At 39.2% G+C, this 22923-nt stretch overlaps 1 protein-coding gene across 2 annotated transcripts in view; it reads right to left on the bottom strand.

Annotated features, from left to right (window-relative positions):
• Positions 1–981: 981 nt before the first annotated feature.
• The window catches only part of Sestd1 (SEC14 and spectrin domain containing 1), a 53957-nt gene continuing 32015 nt past the window's right edge, over positions 982–22923 (bottom strand). For both annotated transcript variants that reach the window (XM_051184406.1, XM_051184407.1), the window contains 9 exons: positions 20348–20470; positions 14308–14502; positions 13727–13841; positions 12258–12417; positions 8361–8442; positions 7528–7650; positions 6337–6528; positions 3602–3723; positions 982–2282 (listed from right to left, as the gene is read on the bottom strand). In XM_051184406.1, coding sequence (XP_051040363.1) covers positions 2153–2282; positions 3602–3723; positions 6337–6528; positions 7528–7650; positions 8361–8442; positions 12258–12417; positions 13727–13841; positions 14308–14502; positions 20348–20470 — 1242 coding nt within the window. In that variant the 3' untranslated portion in view covers positions 982–2152. The remainder of the gene's footprint in view (positions 2283–3601; positions 3724–6336; positions 6529–7527; positions 7651–8360; positions 8443–12257; positions 12418–13726; positions 13842–14307; positions 14503–20347; positions 20471–22923) is intronic.

Below are 22923 nucleotides of genomic sequence, written 5' to 3'. Positions count from 1 at the left end.
GAAACATATTAAATATAAGGAAAAATAAAACATCTAAAAGGTACATGTCTAAGGATCTAACATACTCCAAAGAAGCACATTTACAAGTCAGCTCTAACTCCAGAAAATACCACTGTTTAAATATACTCCAGACCACAGTCGAAGAGGGATTGCTACTAATGCTTATAGTGGAACACACATGTAGGACTGGGCATGTTATATACAAGAAAAGCTCTAGGTATAAGACATGTGGGATAATAGTAAGCCCCATGAAGGACCTTATGACACACTAGGAAAGGGCTAGCACCTTCATGAAGGCTGAGGAGTCACAGGAGCTCCTATCCACAGGAGGAAAGCCCTGAAGGAGGGTTATCAAGTATAGAAGGAACTTCTGGATGGTCTCAGAGGCAGTGGCAGTGTAAGACATGGGGAGCAGTTGAATTTTGCCCTGAACATTGTGGCACCATTAATCAAAACTACTCCAGGAAGAAGAGGCAAGTATGATACATCCTTCGTTTAGGTGGCAATGACAGGGAGGAAGCTGACAGCCATGCATTTTAACTCAGACATGCAATGCTGGATACTAGGGATGAGTTGCCTAATGAGCCAGAGCCAAGGACAGCAGTAGAGCGTGCATATGCAACAGATCTGTTCTACATGAGTTCACAACTACACTCACAGTGATAGCAGAAGACATCATCTTTGAGGGATGGATTTGGGAGAAATGCTAGAAATGGAGAGAATGGGAGATGATATGACAGAGAACAAAAACATTCAATTCAGTAACTGGAAGACTATGGTTAATTTTCAAAATAACAGTTTTCCTGTAGAATGAGGTGTAATAGCTAACTGAAAGTCTCTATAGAGTGAGTGATGAGGATGAATGGACAAAGAACACAGACTTGTTCAAGACTGGCAGAGACAAGGCTGGAGAAAACTGGCTTTAGCATAGGAGGATATGTGAGTATCTCTGCAGATCACAAAAAATAAACCAGCACACAATTCTTGGCATAATTCTGTACTGACCATAAGCCCAGTTGTTTTCCACCTAAAAAAAAACTTCTAAAATTAACACAATGTTAAATTATGTACATTTTATAACTTAATACAAACATAAAAGCATTACAATTTTATGACAAATTTTATTTCTGTACAGTTTTTGTGACTAGACTTCTTCAGGATGATTTTGCCTCTAGCATCATGAGATATTAAATACTATTAACAATTTCTGCTTTAGTTCCAGAGTAATTACTGTGATACAAAAGATTATATTGAAATAGTTAAACATACTTTCATCCCCAGACCTCTTTGCCCAAAGACAAGCATCTTTAGGGTAGTTAACAATTTGGAAAGCATTTTGCAAGAGAAAAATTAAAAATAGTCTTCTATTATTATGTTCTTAAAGGTCTAATTTTTTCACAGTAAACATGCTTAATTTTTATTATATACACATGCATACATATGAAATTCCTGCCTAAAATACATGCAGCCACCATCAAAAACAAATGATTAGCCCATCCTCACAACCCTAAGAATGCCCTTTTAGTAAGGCACTCATGTTTAGAATTAGGATGTAACTACCAAATTAATAAGATACTTAAAGAAGACTTTTATTAAGCACAGACAACTTTTAATACATTATGAATACAATAGGAAAATGTCTTCCAATGAATATGATATATCAAAGATCTGAAGGGTTTTTTTCATATAGACAATAAAAATAATCAAATGTGAAGGATTACAAAGTAAAATTTTGAGGACACCACTATCCACTAACAGTCTAACTATGGTCTAAATAGTCTACATCACCAGGGGAGGAGGGGCAACCATGTTTTTTTTATAGAGAATTCCTAAACTCCGATTAGCACCATTCAAAAGCTTATTATCAGCTGTTCATCTACAGCCTGACAAGTCAGGTAAAGCGTGAAAGCAAGGACTCAGTGCAGTGTTTACAGTTCCTTCTTTAAGACACCTGGAGTCTAGGGCATCAAAGCATGTTACATGATTATGCCTCAGGAGCTGAGAGGTGTTAGCATTTAGAGACGTGTTGTGGGAACAAAGGAGGCTTATCCTGCTGGGAAATGCATCTTAATGAGCTGTGGTTAACACAGCAGTATGCCAACGGCGAAGATGTATGGGCATATGACCTGCAGATCTGTGGGAGCTGGGGACATTAGCTTTCCGCGGTGACCATTTCGGGATGTCTCAGCTGCTGCCTTTTGAGACTGACCAGTTTCATTCTGTCTCTAATGTGTTCTGCAGTAGAAGCCATGTCACTTGGACTCCCAAAATATTGTTCAGTTCTAAAATCAGAACACACAGAAAACACAGTTCAGTACAAATTTGTTTAACTCTAACAGATGCATAAAAGCAAATGTTATCGTAAAATGTGATATAGCCTATGAGCAGAAACTAGTTCCCCTGGGGCCTTGCACAGTGACTTACACCTGGAAGCTGGGACTGCTCTCTTTCACAGCAGGTAAATCATATGACACTAAGCTACTTTTGATAGTTGAAATCTAGGCATCCCTGGAGAATCTTCTCAGTATAGACTGTAATATTCTTCCAAGGGAGTAAACTGGTAATTTTTTTTTCAATATGAATTCTGAACACTCACTGGAAGTCTGTGACACAGCAGTATATCCTTTGTGTCTCATATCCAAGTTCTTTCTATATATTTGGCTCCAGGAGCTCCCCCCCACCTCATCACTATGATCTGAAAAAGCACAACTACTCTAACCTGTAATCAGGTGTGGGAACCAAGACACAGAGAGCTGCAGTCACAGCTAGGAGGGAAAAAAAGGGGCTGAGACACTGGGCTGCAGCCTCCATCCTCTCCTCCTCCTCCGTCACAGAACCACAACACAAGGGTACCTTACTATTGTTTGATTCAAACTTCCTCTGCACTACCTTTCAGTGGTTCACTGACAAGGTTGAGATCTCCAGGGATGAAACTCTTGATTTTTTTTTTCCTGGCTTGTTGATTTTTATAACAGGTCATTTCACATTTGAATAGAAAAGAAAGTGCACATCAGGGCCTAATGACCTTCCGCAGGAAAAATCTCAGATGCCAAAGGGCCCGTGAGAAGAAGACAGGACTGGGGCTGGACAGACCTGAGATGGTATCCTAACTCTAACACCTGGAAAGTAGGAAACACTGGTCCTCTTATTGAATCGAGCCTCAGTTCCTTCAGTTCTAAGTCAAAAATAACCACACTGGCCAGGATCTATCTGGTACAAGCAATGAAGGTCAAGAACTGAAGCTGCTTGCTTGGCATATCTTATGAGCTCAGTCCCTTGGGTCTCAGGTCCTTTACTGACCCTCCCCATTCTCAATGAGGCCCCAGTCTCACAACTCCCTGTTGTCATAGCTCAGGCTAGAAGTCCATGCCTCAAACTAATCTGCAGTCATCCGCTTACAAGTTGTCAAGAAGCAATTTTGAAGTCAGCAAATACCAACTGTCACTGCTGCCAACAGATGAATTTGGACTTCTTTGCAGTTTAAATTGATTTATTGTAGAAGATGAAAATGTGGACCAAAATTAAGATACTTGGCCTTCTAAAGAATAGATTTCCCTCTCTTAGTGATTTAACTTTTAAATGATAAGAACATGCACCGTACCCATCTGGGTAAACCACAGGGACAGTGAGTCTATCCAAAAGTGATTTCCCAACTGCTTCAATTTCCTCAAACTGCTCCTCATCATTAATCGCTTCAGGCTCTTCTGGGCAGTCTTGCAAAATCTGCAGCAAACAAAAGGGCAGCACCAATCAAAACCATGAGAGAATTAATCCTGCCTGAATTCTGTAAGTTGAGGAATATACTCTGGTTCCATGCGTAGTGTCTTCATAAGCATCTCAGACTGAGTTATGACGGCAACAAGCATCAACTCTATGAGACTGAGCTATGATGATTGGTGAAGAAATTCTGATCACAAATGAAGCATATCTCTAGTAACAATATACAAGATGGAGCACAAAAAAATATGGGGTGACTTCTAAGAAAGAAATAATGGAGTGTTGTTTGGAAAATGAATAGAACTTGTGCTTAAGAAATAGTCTCTTGCTTATTAGACAACCATTTACTAAACACCTGATGGGATGTTTATTTAGCAAAGTGGAGTGTGAATGTCACGCTCTGGTCTTGAGGAGCTTGCAGACTTCAAAACTCAAAACTACAAACTACACCAACATAGTGTGCAAAGGTAACTGACATGAAGATCTTCCTAGATTCTCTGGTCCTGCTGATTTAACTGCTTACAATTCTAATAAAGACATTTCATTCTTTTTTATTTAAAAATTTAAGGTTTGGGTTCCAATTTGGGTATTTTTCAGTTATTGTGTTACCTAATTTGCTTACAGTTATAGCTGAGATTAAGCTTGCTTTATAAAATAAAGTAGTCGAGAAGAGAAATAGTGAATGATGACAAAATAGCTTTACATAGCAAGATAAAGGCCAGGAACAAAATAAACAAAAACAAGCTCCAAAACACCAACTTTCTATTTTAAAATCTCCTAACTATAATTATTTTTTATATACCTTCTAAAGAGTTCTCAATTAAAAGTATTCTCCTATTTAAGAATAGTCTCCTAAAGGCTAGAGAGATGGCTCAGTGGTTAAGAGCAGTGGTTGCTCTTCCACTGGTCCTCATTTCAATTCCCAGCAACCACATGGTGGCTCACAACCACTTGCAATGAGATCTGGTGTCTGTCCTCTTCTGGTGTGCAGGCATGCATGCACACAGAACATTGTATACATATAAATAAATAAATCTTTTTTAAAAAAAAAAGTCTCCTAAAATGTTATCAGTGATGTTAGAAACTTGAATGATTCTCTTTTGATAGAGGCAGGATATGGTGACCCAAGATGGGGTGGGACTTCAGGGCCTGCACTGACATGCTCACTGTACAAGTCCTGTACTAAGCACAACATTTAAGGTCTACACTCTTTCTGGATGAATAGCGTATTTTATAATAAGAAGTTCACCGAAATAATCAGCAGAGGAATAAGTTAAGCTATCTCCTATACTTTCTCCATCCGTATTAGGCCTTTGTCTGTTGTCTGAGGTGGGGTCTCTCTCTATGGCTCAGCCTACCCTTGAACTTGGAATCTTCCTACTTCAGTTTCCAGAGTACTGGGACTACAGGTGTGAGCTAACGTACTCAATGCCATTGGGTCCATTTTAACAAAAAACACTAAACTGCAAAGTTCAGTGAGCAGGTGAGAGAATCAACTAGGTCACTTTCAACAGTGTGTTTCAAACATGAAATCTCTCAATTCCTGAGGTTCTCTGTTATATCTGTTTATTCGGAATTCCTGAGGTTGCTTGTCACATCTGTTTGTCCTGGGGTAAGGCTATAACTTATTGCATATTTAAATTCCCTGCATATAAACTCAAACTGTTAAAGATATCAACACAAAATTAATTACCTAATAAAGCTTCCTTCTTGAATGGGAATGTACTCTGCATCACTACTATGAAGAGAAATGTATTCTAAAAAGAAAAAAAAAATTGCCCAAATAACACTACTAGTACTACTGGCTTCTCTAATTATATATAACTATGAAGAAATAAATTCTAGAATGAATCTTTTAAAATAATCATGAAACAAAGGTTTTGTTTTTAGTTTCATTAGTTTATTTGGCCAACCTATTCCCTGAATTATGAAAACACAAAGTAACTTTAAAAAAACTTTCTGACAACAGACATAGTTGCCAAAATAGTTTACTTCCTGAGCCCAATGAAAGAGGCTGACAAGGTGACAGCAGAGTGCAGAAAGCCTGGGCCTGGACTGCTCTGGGAGGGGCAAGGAGAGGAGAAGCCAGGCCTCCTGTAGCTCTGGAATCCCCTGGCCAAGCACTCTAGTCCTGGGTCAACTCAGGAGACTGAGAGGAGACGCTCTTATGACAACACACATTCAAAACCTTAGCAACAAAATGAATATGAACAGTAACACATGGATTAATCATATAATTACATTATTCCAATTAACACCTTAAACATTTGCAATGAACATCATCAAGGTAACCTGTTGTTTTTTAATTGTTGTTTTTGTTTGATTTTAAAAGAGAACACAATGGAGCTAGAGAGGTCTCAATGGTTAAAAAACACTGGCTGCTTTTCCAAAGGACTTGGGCTCATCTCCTAGCACCCACACGATGATGTGATACTGTCTAAAGCTCCAGTCCCAGGGGGACCTGACATCCTCTCTGGCCTTTTCTGGTACTACATTGCATGTGGTGCACAGACTTAAATTCATGCATGTGTGCATGCACACACACACACATACACACACACAAACACTACAAATAAATAAAACGTCAAAAAAAAAAAAAGTTTTTAAGATCCTACTTACCTTTTCAGCATTTGAGTGAAAGGCAACAGCCATTTCCAACCTGTGCACTCTCTCTTCAGATGCTACTGTAAACTGCTTCCACACTCTGTTCAGCCGAGGAAGCGTGTCCCCTGAGGACCGGGAAGTACAGCGCAAAGATTGGCACAGAACAACCGTTGCCTGCAGCAACTGTCTGCCATAGTCGTACGTACTCTAGGAGGGAAAATAACCACCAAGTCAGAGTCCAAGCAATTCATGAGAAGGGAAGTGGGGAGACTGTGTGGCACCACTGGACATCTATACTACATGCAGCCTGTTAGCGGCCTGCAAACACAATTAACAAATGCAGTAATGTGTCTAGTTAGCTCCCAGGTGTGCTCCCCATCTCAGCCAGCTAAATTCTACTGGTCAAAAGAATGTCAGCTCTCTGATTATCAAAACAGAGTGATGAACTTAGCTCCATACTTTATATTACATAGAGGAAAGTAATACACATACAGGAAATGTGAATTCTGCATGAGGGAAAATATACATACTCTGGGTCCCCAAACAATTCTGTATCACTATGCTAATTCTAGTAAAACTAGGAGTGTGGCTTCTAATCTGCTGTTGCTAACAAGTACCTCATGTTAATTCTGTGAACTATCTGAGAGTCTAAATGGCACAGCATATCATACAAAGCAGAGAGAGCCCAGAGACTTTACACTCAGGAGCCAAACCCTCTTGAGTTCCTGTGGCCCAGTCTTGATGCACCAACTGGAATTTTTTCTCTCTCTTTTTTTTAATTATTACTTTTATTTTATGTCGATCCCAGTTCCCCCTCCCTCCCTTTCCCCCTCTCTCCCTCTTACCCTCTCTGCCCCCTCACATGCACCCTGACCACCCTCCCATCCCATCCCCCCACCCCCATTCCACATGTAGGGCTATGCTATCCAGGTAGAGTCATGTAGATCTGTCAAGTCATTTGAAGTAGGGACTAGGACTTCTCTCCTGTCTCTAGGTTAAGGGAGCATCCCTCCATGGGGGATGTGTCCGCAAGGTCCTTTTGTGCACCAGGAATACATCCTGGTTCCACTGTCTGAGCCAACTGGAATTTTCTTAACTCTGTGTAACAAAACTGACCTTCTTAGACTTAGAAGGTTAAGGCACACCATCATCTTGCAGAAAGCTATTCACACACTGCCCTTGTAGAAAAGAAGACAAGTTCTGTACCTGTGCAACATCAACAAATTTTCTATGTTTTTCCAGTAAAACCTTCGTTTCCTGAGCATCATCGCCCAATCTGATGTGGGTCTTCAGCAGGGCTTCCAGAAGTTCACTTAGCCATTCTACTGCCTAATGAATACACAGAATAAAACTGGTCTCATAATTCTTTCCTTGTAATGAAACATTAAGTCTGTGCAGAAATGACTTCTGTATGATTAGTTAGCTCTTTAATGAATACTGGTTTTAACATTCATTTGACGCCATGCTCTATGAACAAATGATGTCACCTGATCCTCAAACTGGTGTCTCAAATGTCAAGAAAGGACCTACTGAAGAGATGTACTCAATGTACAGCTAGTATCACATGTTAGGCCATAGGTCCCTGTAATACAGTTCTGCTGGGATCTCATTACAGATGTGCATTATGACTTAAAATGATATATTCTCTCTCTATACTTCATGATTAAATTATTTTCTGATACTAAACACATGATTACATCAAGTTGCTTATGGAGCATTGAGAATTTTCTTGTGGGACAGAAAGCAATGCATTTCACCAGCCTTCATTCCAGGATAGAACTAACAACTTCATTGACCACAATAATTAATAAATATTCCCAGTCTCTAACTCAAAAAAACATTTCACTGAGGTGGTGAATGAAACTAGTTAAATTAAAGCTTTATTCTCTACAAGAGAAACAAGAACCTGACATAATAAACTGGCTTTCTTAGCACCACAGGACTCTACTTTGTTCACAGTTAAGAGAACTTAGCTTTCTAAGTTAGCCTGAAGTGAACATAGTCTAGGCTAACCTCCTATGTGGTTGGCCAGGCCTTACCTGGGAAGCATCTTCTTCACATTTAAACAACTGCACCATCTGCAGCATCTTCAACCTCCGCACGTCTACCATGTCCTCACATCTAATGGACCAAACACAAGTTCAGCTTAGTGTTCTGACCTAGAGACCTAGAACATCATCGTCTGATGTGCATGTTTAACAGTATACTAAAATACTTAGTCCTACACTCTATGGATACTGCAACTATTTTGTACTGACTTGTCAGAGGTTTATGAATATCTAATCTATTATCTATGTTACATCAAGACCTCGAAGTACCTGGGATGATACTGAATGACAAACCCTCTCGAGGATAGCATGGATTCTGCAAAATATTGAAGCAAAGCATAAACGCAATGGTCCACCAAAACCCAAATAAACCTCCATCGCCAACTTTATTAAACAAGCTTCAAAGATAAAAGTTCAGAGGATGATGTTTCATGAAAATTTAATACATTTTTTCAAATTATATTATCTAGCATAATACTAAAGTCTGAATTAAAAATGTATACCTATACTCTTTAAGAAAAAAAAAAACCCCACATATCTTCTGTGTTAAGACAAACATAATGCAGAGCATTGTTTATGCTCACTGTGGTCTGCATGGATAATATACAGAGTAAATTCCAACAGTGTCTTGGTGTAACCAAGATATGATTCATTTCCTTCATTTCTATGCAGTTCCATGTACCAGAGGCAGGTAGGGTACTTTTGTAAAGCCCCACATGTCAGAAACAGGTAATCCAACAGGTCCCAGGCCCTACAGTCAGTGTTCCTGAAGAAAGCCTAATGATAACACAGAACTAGCTATTAATGGGCTACTTTTAAAACGAAGATTTCTCAGTCCCAGCCTAATGTTACAATGCAGCTTAAGTCTACATGTGACAGAAGGGAAACAAAAATAATTTCAAAGAACTAAAGCATAATATATGTAAGACACTTTAATGACAAAGATGATTGCCACATGAAGCTCAATACATAGTGTGTGTCATTGGGAAAACAAGACAGTTTAACCCAAGTTTAAAACCATCTAAACACACAGGAGTCAGGTTAGAAAATGTTTATGGTAAAAACTGTTAAGTATACATGTAAAACATTCTGTGGGGGGAGGGGCGGGAAGGGACAAGTGACTCACTTGCCTAGCATAAACATCTACTACACAGAAAGGAAAACACAACTCCATCTCAAAAGACAGGCCCAGTGCAATTTCACCCTACACATCTGTCCTGAGGAGAGTAGTCCATAGTCAGCCATCTCTGGCCAGCATCTGTCCTATGGAAGACATAGTGACACGAGACCTTTGAGGCCCCACAACTATCCTTCTGGTTGTCAACCAAAGGCTGACAAAGATTATTACTTTAAGATGGATAATGGTGAAAATGAGGACCAGTTATCAAGAAGAGGCAGCTTAGACACCAGGGCTAAAGATGCATTACACATGGTTGGAGCAGAAGTGATGAATCACAAGGCAGTCCGATTAAAGCAATAGTGGCAACTGTGGAAAGAACTATACATCCAATCTGTGCTCTTCAGGTTCATGTGTGGCTCAGGGCCTGAACACAGTAGTAGACAGTACCTAGTAGCATGAAGCAAGATACCTAGTCAGAAGATGGAGATAAGGAGCATGTCTGGGAAGGGATCGGCTTCTGGAAGTAGTAACAAGGTTCCACAGAAAAAGTAAAGGTTGGTGAAGATGAGAAGGAAACTGAAGAAGCAGCTCTAATGAAGGAATCTGTATGAGCTCCTACAGCCAAAAATGCAAGAATCAAACCAAAATGGAAAACACAAAACCATCAACACTAAGACCAAATGGTCAGGAATCCAAAGAAAACCACCAGCAACAAAACAAACAAACAAACAAACAAACAAAAACAAAATAAACAAAACAAAACAAAAGCAAGTATAGAAAAGAAGGGTTCACTTCCCAAAGTGGAAGCCAAGTTCCTAAGTTATATGAAGAATTGTTGCCAATGACTAACCAGGAGGTTCTTCAGTGCTCTGGCAATGGAGGAAGTCTCTTTAGGAAAACAGTTGAAACACTTTGAAATATTCCATCTTACTTCACTGCTGTAGCAGCTGATATCTGGCCGTCTTTTTTTATAATGAGAAGGTAGAACTTTTCCCCACCGTGTTTGGTGAATGTTGACCAAATTTCACTGCCAAAAAAGTACTATTTAGATGCCTGTTTCGTTTTCAAGGATGGAAATACACTCTTTACTTGGCTTTAAACATGCAAGGAATGTTGGGGTAGGAAATAGTAATAGTGGTGGTCAGACATGGTGGGGAGACAAAAATAAAGGTGTGAAAAAAACCCCTCACTATTCTAATAATGGAAACAAGAGTCAAGGGCTTCATCCAATCTTTGCCCTTGTAAAGATTACTCTTATCTGCAACAGCATTATCAGCAGCAAGAACTAAGGCAGAAAAAAGAAAATCTTGGGCATCTGAGAGATTTAAACTTAGAGCTAAATTCTAAAATTGGTAATCGACAGCAACTTGAACAGGAAACTAAGAGAGAACAAAGTTTGGGAGAAATGAATCTGATTTAGGCATAGCAGGTTGGAGGAGAATGTGGTACATCTAGCTAGAGATCTTCCGGAAGCAACCCAAGGTCTTTGTACCTAGCAAGCCATGAGCATGTAGGGCAGACTCAGGGAAGTCACTCAGAGAAGAAGATGACACCACAGCCCTGGAACCCCTTAGCAATATAAAGAGAAACCAGGAGGGACAGAGCCAAGAGGGTGTTTTGAAGGAAGACACCATTGTCAGTGACTTTCAAAGACAGAGTACTAACTGTGTCCAGTGCTATTTAGAATCAAGCGCGTTAGGTCTAAAATAACTCCTGATTTTTTTCTGAGAATGAGTTTATTACATACAGCGATTAAAAGTTACTGACACCAGAACAAGCAAACAAAGAGGAATAGGGAGGGCAGAAAGGAGAATAAAGAAGTATAGAAAATTAGCTACAGGAAGTAAGGAATACAGGTTAGAACTGCAAATGTCTGAGCTGTGAGGACAGGAGGTGACATCAGAAGACAGTGGGCTGAAGAGCAAGCCACTCTCCTTCTGGGACAATTCTATATGTACAATAATTTATTATACTTCATATTGGAGAGGTCTGAGCATCCATAGGAGGAACCAGAACCAGGGTGAAGAACAAACTGTATAAGAAGACAGCTGGGCAAAAGAAGCCAGAGCCCATATGAGGACTCACCTAGGAAGCTGACAGAGGTATCACACCCCACAGTAAGGGCACTGCAGGACCAGGGCAGGGTGCAAAAGTCTGCTTTGTGACTTTTCATGGGGTAGAGCAGACATGTCTGGGAAATTCTGTTCATAAGTTTCCAAGTGTGCAAAATTCCATACTCATACCAGATTACACATCTGTACCTATCCTTGTCTCTGTAATTTTAATCTTTTACTTTCTAACATTTTCAGGTCACCATGAGAGACTGAGGCTCCAAAGCCTCAAGTTCCTGTTAGTCTACCAAGTGAAGAAAACTCAATACCATCCCATTATCTAATCCTACAACCAACAGACGTGAGACATAAGATGAGACGAAGAGACAAGTAGGGAAGGTTTAAGTTTAACAGAATGCTTACAGGAAACAAAACAAAACAAAACAAAACAAAAACAAAACAAAAGGACACTTTCCAAAACAGTTGTCTTCTAGTGTGAATATCTGAGTATAACTAAAATCTCTACAACCAGGTAAAAGGGGGATAGGTGCCTCTTTATTGAATTATATATAATAATTATCACATTCACCCCAAACCTACTATGCATACAGCATATAAGAGATAAGAGATTTGCTTTTGTATGCAAAATAGAGTATTTAGCTTCTAACTTAGTATCATGCTTTCTTAGTAAATTTAACATTAATATTCAAACTTTGCCTTTGTTTTCTAAGCTGCATATCTTCCATCACTCCTTGTATGTGGTCCACGTTTTCTTTATTTTCAATAGTTACATCCTTTCCATAGGCCCAGGAAGCCTGATTGGAGATCTGATCCAGGAGACCTTGTCCTTTCTCTCGTAAGCCTTGCAATCCCACATCTAAAACAAATGATACTGGATTTAATATCTTAACAAGGGTGTTTTTTCTTCAGCAGCTAAACATGAGTTCCAAATGTAGACACTTTATATACTGCCATGCCAGCATGCAGACCTCTCACTATCTCAAGCAACAGAACCTTTGAATGGGGCTCAAAGTGGATCACTTGCTTCTGTTGCCAAATTCTCCATAAAGGGGGTCTTCAAAACCAAATCTGCACAAATGGTGACTAATAAAAACTCAAAGTATGGGATTCTTTACTTCAACAAATATGATTTTCTATTCTTTCCCTTTTTCCTTTTATGTTCCAATTTTTAGGGAAATGATGCCATTTTTTTTCTCAAATGCCTAAGATTTTCAAGATTTCAAAAATGTTCTCAATGTATAATCAAAGTAAAGGGATGAACACTGTGAGGAGGGCCACTGGGAAAAGGGCCACTGAAGCTCACAAGCCATGGGAAGCTCCAGACAAGATGTCTGGACATGTGCACAGGAGCTCTCTTTTGAGGAAACTATGGCTCAAGAAAACTTGTGATACTTTAAATCACGGTTGGCATATGACATATTAAGAGGGATTATGCATACCATCCATTAACTTAACAAAGGCTGTAAGCAAGTAAAATGTCAACACAAAAATGCTTTTTAAACTAATTCCCTGAAGTTGTTTTCATAATGAATTAATTTGCTCAATCATGTGTCATCACTTTCTACTAACTCTCCTTAATGTCCTGTATCTTCCCCACTCACTCTTTTTATAAGATGCCCCCTTCTCAGTTTGACTTCCAACTAAGGAACAGCATTGTGTTTCCTGCTGCAAATGCATATAAAGCATCTTGATGTCAAGTGACAGAGCTGGGCCCATGAAACTGGATTGCACTTCCCTGAAGATAATTTTCAGTGTGGGGTTACAATACACAACTATTCTTTCTCGTGGTTAGAATATAGCAACAACAACAACAAAAATCACTGCATAAAACACAGTCTGGGGCACGCAAGGTTTACCATGAAACACTTCACTAATTATGGTTTCTGCGTGCACGATAAATATCTATCACTGGAACATGCAAGACATAGCACTTTAGATTGAGTAACAGGAAGGTGAAAGGCCCAAGGAAAGCAGAACTGATCAATCACAACAGAAAATAAATGTTTTAGCATAAATTATAACCCTTCAAGGGAATAAAAACCTTTCAATATTATGTTCTCTGTGTTTCCTGCAAATAATTAGTTCAGTTATATAAATAACTGTCTAACCATGGTAATACTTTCACAAAGAACCCTTAGGTTTCAGCGTTTTTAAAATCTGCTTACCAACACTTTTCAGCTTCTCTTCAAGCAGTTTTAAAGTTTGCTGAATCGATGCTCCATCAGCTGGTGCTACGTCTACGCACAACATACCTAATAAGCCATCCAACTGCTGAGACAACTAAAGCAGAGGGACAAAGAGACAACCCTGTTGTAACTGGCATCTCAAGTCTTCAGTGATTAATGAGGTCTAGCTAATGAGGTCATCACAAATACACTTGAAGAGACTAGGCAGTTAAAAGATAAGGATGAACAATCAGAATACATGTTATCTAGAAGATGGGACACACAGAAGATCAGGAGAATGCCAGAAGTTAGTGATAGTTTCATTTATGCCTATGTTATAAAACGTATTATTATGAAACCATCAAAGTAAAATACTAGCTTGGAATGCTCTAGTTAGATAGTAGGTTTAATTGCATGCAAAATATCAAATTAATATTTAACTGAGGAATTTCATCTCATTACCTCCACCAGTAAATTACTGTCCCAGAAAGATAATCATGAGACATGCAAACCTACAAAAGTTTTGTACAGATTGTCTGTGTCATTTGGAGACATGGAAAGCAATCAGAACAGGTACTCACATCTTGGGCCACACCATGAAATTCCAACGCTGCCTGTAGGAGATTTTGCCTAAACTCTAGCTGACTGGCCTGTCGGTAACAAACATCGCTAAGCTGCTGCTGCAGAGACTTCAACTCCACCAGATCTTCCTCGTCCCCAGCGTTCAAGAGTGCTGCAATCTGCTGGTTAAGCTCCACATATACTGCAAACCACTCCTGTAACAGGGACATCACAAAGCACACTGAAGTCAGATTAGCCCCAGAGCATTATGTGTGATTTCTCAAAAAGAGAAACAGAAATTTTTGTAAGGCAGAATTATTAAATAGGTGGTAAGTTCCCAATCATCAAATCCTTCCACGGTGATCCCTGGAAGTCACTGCTGGCCAAAACCAGCCTCACCTGTGCCTTTCTAAATGGTCCCTTCGTCCCTGCTCCGAAGGAGGCCTGTTTACACTAAGGGAACACAAAGCCTTGAAGTTTTCCCAAGCCAATTATAGTTCTTGTTACCCAACAGCCCACAAGCCCTGAGTGAGTTCAAACAATAAGGCTTACTCCTTATTGTTAATGCCAGACTGTTTCTTGTCTGTCCCCCCCAAACTTTACCACCATCTCAGTGGCTACTGGTGAATTTCTCCCTGCCAGCTCCAACTCCATCCACAGGGGGTATAGCAAAGGCATGGCTTTCTCTCAGCCATGTTTCCACCATGTAGATACCTACCAACATCAACTTCTTTCTCAACTGTATTATTCTCACTTCATCTCACTGACCCATCTTAGGCACCACAAAAAACAATTGCCTACTATTGCGTAGCTCCCTAAACCTCAGTTTCATGAATCCCATTCTCTGACCTCCAAATACTGACCCCAGTTGTCCTCCTTTAGCAGGCTGGCTCTTACAGTCCCATGGGGTCCACAAATCTGTGACTAACAGGTTTACTGTCCAGATCTTGGCAGCCTCTTGATCTTCCTTTTATCCTAGGTCAAGGGCTATTCCTACCTGATGTACTTACAAGCAGGTTTCTCTGTCTATGGTGACAAGCACGCTCAAGTCACTATGGTACTATAGCCATGTGCTATACAATGATGGTCAGTAGCAGAATACATAATACAATGTAACATAAAGATATATTTTTCAGTGCTTGCTATCCACTGATGGATAATGACTGGTGGGAAGTAGACTTCTTTTTTGGCTTTCCAAACAGGGTATCTGTGTGTAGCTTTGGAGCCAATCCTGGCAATCACTCCATAAACCATGCTGCTTTGAATTTACATAGATCAGCCTGCCTCTGCCTCTCAAGTGCTGGGATTAAAGACGTGTGTCACCACTGCTTGACTTAATAGATAGATTTTGTAAGGTTGTCACTAACCCTCAGACCTTGGCAATGCATCTGTGTCTCTCTAGTCAACCCTTGTCCATTCTCCTGACTACTGGTTCACATGACTAAGAATACATATGAGCGCCTACATAACCAAGACATACAGTCTAAATTGTCAGAAATGTAAAGAGGTCAAGTCACTGTTCTATTAATTGTGGTGATAAGAGCTGCCTTACTATTTTACTGGCTATTTTAGAAACAATTCATTTTTAAACATTTAAACTATTTTTAAAATACAAGATTATAACAATGACTGACAGTGCAGTTGTCAAAATCTTACCCTGTATGTGTACTGTGTGCATGTGGGGAATGTGTGGGCACTAATGAGCAGTATTTGTATTGGGGTCAGAGGACAACTCTCTGACAATAGGTTTGTTTCCTCCCACTATGTAGGGACAAAGGACAAAACTCATCAGGCTTGACAGTGGGCACCTTTTCACCAGCCCAAGAATGTCTGTCTTAATGTGAAAAATACCATAGAGAAAATTGCTGTCGTGTTCCTAAATAGGAAGTGATTTCACTGTGTTATTTATAGCACTTTGAAACTTAGTTAGAATTCTGAAGAAATGTGTCCAGTTCCTGAAAAAGAATAATGTTAAGGAAAGCAGTAAACTAAGGGGCTAGCATTCAGAAACATAATTTCTTATGTTGGCTTGGTGCACATCAAAATGTCTAAACTCTATTTTTAAAACACCTCTTATGTTATGCCCACTAAGATGAAGAATCACCATTGTGTAGGTAATCCTCTTTTTTCCTTTATGAATTCATAAAATACACACAGTTTCTTGCAACCTTGCCAGGGAGGTAAATATAACATAAGAACTGGTATGCCTCAAGAAATCAACACATTGATTAGAGATATGGAGTTTACTGGGTTACATAACTGAGGTTGTCCTAAGACAAATCACCTTGTCTGGGATGAGCGTCAGGGAAGTCCTGGCTTACCTATAATGTATACTTAAAATTAATCAAAGTGTTTCTTACTAGAAAAGAGTGAGCATGGAGTGTATGTGAACTCAGGCAAGCAGACTGCCTTTGATTCACTCTAGTCTATGCAGCCTGTACACCTGTTGTATGGGAAATGATTATGTACAGCAAAATGAAAAAGTACAGGATTTGGGGCCTAAGTTAAGACTTACAGAGCCAATGAGCGTGAATGTCTTATTTACATTAAAACAGGCGGGTCCCAGGTGTGAGTACCAGGGAACAGCATCCTAATGCAGACAAAAGAAACACTGCGAACTTGGGCTACCAAGGTGAGTCCCACACAGTGTGTATCAGGATGAAATGTGATTGAATCCTTAAGCAACCTCGTGTTGCTGGTTCCTATTAGACAGCACATATCAGGTACATGTGCCTCTGTGGCCAGGGTACTGACAGAATGCTAAGAAGGCTTCAGAGACCATAATCCACACTCCTACCTTACAGTTTTCTATTACATTTGCCTCTGCTGAAACATAAAAAACTTTCAGTGAACTAAAATTCTCTTTTTAAGTTTTTCCTGGTCTTTGAGGTAAGTACTGGCTTCCAACTTGTAACTCTCATGTTTGAAAGCTCTGAGATTACAGGAATTCAACACTACATCTAGCGTCCATTAAAACTTTAAAATGTATAACACTATCATGTTTCTTACTATTTATCCTGCTGTATTAAAGGCTAAATTAATTTCTAACCCATAATACCCTGCAAAGAACTGCATGTTGGGAGTCTCATTCTTCTTTACATTAATCCAAAACAGCCAAACACAACTGAGATTTTAGTTTTAATTCTCCATTATGCTTTTACATGAAATTTGAAATGTAATGCTTGGCATATTAATTTGATGAGCATGGTATATTAAAATTTTTCAAATTCCATCTTTGTTAACTATCAGTACTAGAATTTTGTCATTATTTCACAAGACCTGAAAAATGCCAATAAATTCTTTCAACAGTTGCATCTTATTTGCAAAGAATAAAGACAACAAAGAACAAAGTTTCAATTTTGTTGTTGGGTTTTGGGTTGATTTTTTGGTTCTGAGACAGAGTATGTAGCCCTAAATGGTCTAGAACTGGCTATGTTGACCAGATTGGCCTCAAACTTGTGGCAATTCTTTATCCTTTGCTTGGCATTACAGGTATGTGCTATATACCACACCTAGTTAAGGAAGTCTTGAATAAAATACTAAATATTAGAACCTTACATATCATAAGCTAGCCCATTTATTATCAACTAAGCTATTCACAAGTCAACAGTGTAGCGCCACCTATTGGCTAAAATAGTGCAATCCTTCTCCTAACCTTACAATGGGAAATTTCAAACTTGATAAATGTGCAACAGAACAAAATAATGAGACTCCATGTCTATTAAGGTTTAACAGTTATCAACTTGTGGCTGACTCCATTTTGTTCAGACTTCCACCCACTCTTTCCACATCTACCAGTTTTACAATGAATCCCAAATACCATATATAACTTAAAGAAATGAATCTATGATGGCGCACGAATGCTTCTTTTCTTGAAGACTGTGCCTGAAGATGTCAGTCTACCTACACAAGTCCCCAAGTACCAGAAAGAACTAGAAAGTACCCCATATGGGCACTCAGAGGTCTACTTAGAGGCTGTTCAAGCAAGTCTAGTCAGTAACAGAGTCTGTATCTAGAAAACACTATGGTAGCATCTGAAGAATGTATACTTGGATAGCTCCACACTAGCTGGCGGCCCTTTCCACTTCAAAAGTTCTGCATACATTTCAACATCGAAAGTACACTGCAGCACACAGACTCCACAAGCACACTGCTTCTTCAATGACCTTGTAAAGACAATGGCATACAAGCACATCTATGCATTGCACGTGTGTGACCTGCACATTTATCCTTCATGAAACACACAATGTACTTAATTTAATGTGAGCTTATATACGGCATGTGTATAATCCATTTTCTACCTACAAGTGCTTCTCTTGGATTCTTTTTAAAATATCAAAGCACAAACACTTGTCTTCAGGCTCCTCGTGTCACAAACCCTCACTAAAAGACTTTCATTATTAAGTAGTCTCAGATGAAGTCTAGAATGCTCTGTGACAAATACTATTTTCAAGAACTAAGTAGGGGAACAAATTTTACAACCCAGTTATACTATAATACTGTACTCCATAATAATCCACACATTTCTATCAAACCAAATCCATATCAAAAAATAAAACAAAGCCCCAAACCAACTCAATAACATTGTATCATTTAAAAAGGACCAAGAGAATTAAAAAGGTTATAACCAGAGGAGCAGGGCTTATATATAAATCATCCACTACAACTTTGTTTAACCATAAAAGAAACATCCATGTTGGAAACTGTGCAATGTATTAAAACATACATATTTTCAATTATAGGATTTCATTTTTTAAGTTTCTTATGAGTGTGAGTTCAACATTATTATTGCTGGCCAGTTTTTGAAAATAGTCTAAGGAGATGCAAATTAACATTCAATGTTAATTTTTCCAATTCTGTATTCAGCCCATTTAAAATCAATGTAAGTAACACAGCTTGAGAGGAGTGAGACTCTTCCTCGAAGGCCAGGTATGACTTCCTCATTGACGGAAGGCAGGCTGGCTAACCCACAGCAGAAGCTAAGTAATAGTGGACTCTCTACCTACCAAGTTTTACATCTTAGATTCTTTTGAGCTGTCATTATCTATAAACAGTTTAGGGATTAATTGATCACTCAAAATATATCTGACTTTCTGATTGTCATCTTCATAATTACAAGAGTAAATCTTTAAATCAACAGAGACTGCACAGATGTTCTGTATGCCACGTCCTTCAGCTCCATGGCTGTGCTTAATACAGTAGCTGTGGTGTGGCTGTCAGCATTAAATTGTGTTGTATATTCCCAGTAGAGCAGGGAAGGCCCTTCTCTTCAAGGACTACAGAATAGAAATGTCACTTGGAAAAGAAAAGGGATCAAGGGGAAACAACTGAGCTTTGTAAAGGGATGTGAATATGATCAGAGTATTTGATATATATGTATAAAAATACACAATGAAACCCATTATTTTTGTTATTTAGGAGGACTGGGCAGTCTATGGGGCCTCTAGTAATGGATCAGTATTTATCCCTAGTATACAAACGGACTTTGGGAGCCCATCCCACATAGAGGGATACTTTCTCAGCCTAGACACATGGGGGAAGGCCTGGACCATGCTCCAAATGATGACAGACTTTGAAGACTCCCCATGGAAGGCCTCACCCTCCCTGGGGAGCAGAAAGGGGATGGGCTGGGGTTTGGTGGGGGTGATAGGGGAGGATGGGAGGGTGAAGGAACTGGGATTGACATGTAAAACAACCTTGTTTTAAATTTAAATTAAAAAAGGTTTAAAAAAAAAAAGAAACCCATTATTGTATATGATTGATACTCGCTAAAACAACAACTAAACCCAGAAGTTTCTGTCACAGGAACTTCTGATAAAGGCTCTGTATTTTTAGGTCACTTTTTCCCCCGACACTGTATAATCATCTAAATTGTACTTCTAGGACAAAATAATGGAACTGTTTGGGAATCCAGACCAAACTATCATTGATTATGTGCCAAGTCTCCAAGTATACTTTCAGACCTCTAAGCACTCAATACAGGCAGCACGCAGTCCCAGCCAGGTAGCAGTGACACCCACAGAAGACCACACTGTGACTTGCAGAGGGAAAGCTGCTCACACTGTGCTGGCTCTCGATTTCCTCGTGCTTCTGTTGCAGGGCCTGGGAAGCCCTGATCGAGTCACCAATGCCCCACTGTGCTCTCAGCTGTTCAGATCCGGGCCCTTCAAGCCAGTTCACAACCTGCGAACAAAAGGTGAGATGAACAGAATAACCAAAGGTCTTCAAATCTGCATTCTGATTAGTTTTTCCTCCCCCAAATTACTGAATTCCTCAATTGTTTATAACTTAAATTATTTAAATTCTAATGCATACCACTGGCAGTAAATGTTTCATTTGGAATTATGTATTTATACTAGGACATCGCTTCCCAAAACCTGAATTTGGAATGAACACTGTAGCTAATACTTGGCTTTCAGTTGTCTGGGTAAAAAACAACGCAGAGTGCTTCTTTTAAATAAGTTAATTTTTTTATTTATAGTAAGAGAATTGGAATAACAGGACTTAGAGATGAGAGGATATCAGAAATGACATTAGTTAAAGGTTTTAGCTAGAACTTCAGAAAGCTCTGTTTCAGAAGTAGCTTGTCTAAGGTAACAATATATTACTGAAAAACACATGCCATGACTTAGTGGAATGTTCTTGCCAAAGCCCTAGGAACAGAGTTAATCAACAAAGTTAAAATACCACTGATAGAAAATGTCATTCTGTAAATATGTTTCTCTTATTGGTTAATGAATAAAGCACTGTTGGCCAATAGGAAAGCAAGATAGGTGGGGCTAGGAGACAAGGAGGTTTCGGGAAGGAGAGAGGAGATTCAAGATATAGGACCAAGAGAGAAAATGCTGGGATCTCTCTCCAGTAAGATGATACCACGTGGAAATATTTAGATGAATAGGAATGGGTTAATATTTAAGACAGAGCTAGCCGATAAGAAACTAGTAACTGGCCAACAGCTTTATATCTAATACAGCGTCTCTGTGTTACTTGGGGCTAACACGGCTTTGGGTCCAGGCCGGTGGAAAAACTGCTTGTAACATACTACTTTCTCACTTTAGTAACAAACTGCAGACTCAAACTACTTGAGTGCTCTCTAGGCGCCTTCAAAACATAAACTTCTTGGGAGAAGGCCCACAAACTCTGCTCAAAAGAACATTGTGGGTCTCTAGTTTGCCAGGATTACAGGATCCAGTGCTCATCTGTGCAGTTCCAGCAGTAGGTATAAGGAGCTAAGAACCACATGGGATAGACAGAAGAGTCATTCTAGTATCAAAAGTCCACATCCCACAGGGTCAGTTCTATCATGAATCCCTGAATTCAATGATACCCAAAGTTGTAGCTTCCATCAGATTTTAACAGTTCAGACAAGACCCTGGGTGTTTTAGGAGAAGTTCATTACCAAGTAATGCTGGTTACATTCCAGTCACTGTCCAGGCTCTCACTTGGGAGGTTTTGTGAAGGAATTCTAACAGAGCTAAGCAAGGACAGTGCTGCTAAGCTTTACCTATCACTAAGTTAGAACAGGGGATCCAAGACTAGATGGACAGTGATGCCTAAATTTAAACTTAGGGCCGTTCTCTGGAAGTGAGAGCAGATGCCTCTATCACTTGCTGGGATAGCCTCACAACAGCAAACAGTACCTTGTCTCCCATATGTAATTCTGCTAACACATGGCTGACACACACAGAGTTTTAAATGCTTATACATTCTTTTTTTTATAATTATATAAACAAACAACATGAAGAAAATCATGTGCATTTCCTTATGTTAGTTTTCAAAGAAGTTTTTCTGTATCATTTTAGATGTATTCGCTTCAGCCAATTCTTTAAGATCCAAGATCCAAGTGATTTCTATCCTGTAGTTTTCACCTAGTACTAAACTATAATACTGTAGTAATTTTCCATGTAGCAACTACTATAATTTTCAATGAGTTTACAAACCCCCATTTTAAGCAAGCTACCTCTTTGCTTGCCTCTTTCCAACTGCCCAATCAATCAACCCATCCAGCAACCCACTATCCCTAAGATGTACTACTTCACATAACCATTACATCTGTGTTCAAGGTCCTGCTGATGCACGGATTAGTGGTTATACAATGCAATTTACTACCAGTACTAAGTGATTATATGAGGAAAAATACACGGCAGTCATATATAGATTTTTTTTTCTAATTCTCTTTTACTTCCCTGGAAAAATGAATACTGGACCTTTCTTCTTCAATAATGAAATACTAATGGCTAATGGTATATATTATAAAACAAGGCTGTAAAATACTTGCTTCTATCCCGAAACACCTAATGTATTGCCCAATATCATAGCTATATATACATAGCTAGATATGCAAACTACTACTGTGGAAAAATTCCTGCCAACTAGAAATCTATTCGTATACTTATTTGTGGTACTGAATACAATGCAAACGTCTGATTACTGCAGGTTTGGAATCTTCTGTGGTTCCCTTTTGTGTTTTTATCTTATAGTCTACTGCCTTAAAACATTAACTTCTACTTTAACGTTCAATACTAGTATTGCAAAGATCAAAGATAAAACAGTACTGCTGCTGAATTACTGGAATAACCAATGAGCTTCCTTTTGACTGAACTCTGTTGTCAAGTTCATCGTGAACCCTACTGGCA

This window comes from Phodopus roborovskii, unplaced genomic scaffold (genome assembly GCF_943737965.1).
Source record: "Phodopus roborovskii unplaced genomic scaffold, PHOROB, whole genome shotgun sequence".
Lineage (NCBI taxonomy): Eukaryota > Metazoa > Chordata > Mammalia > Rodentia > Cricetidae > Phodopus > Phodopus roborovskii.
The sequence above is the reverse complement of the archived record's forward strand: the minus strand, read 5'-3'. Positions and strand labels throughout refer to the sequence as shown.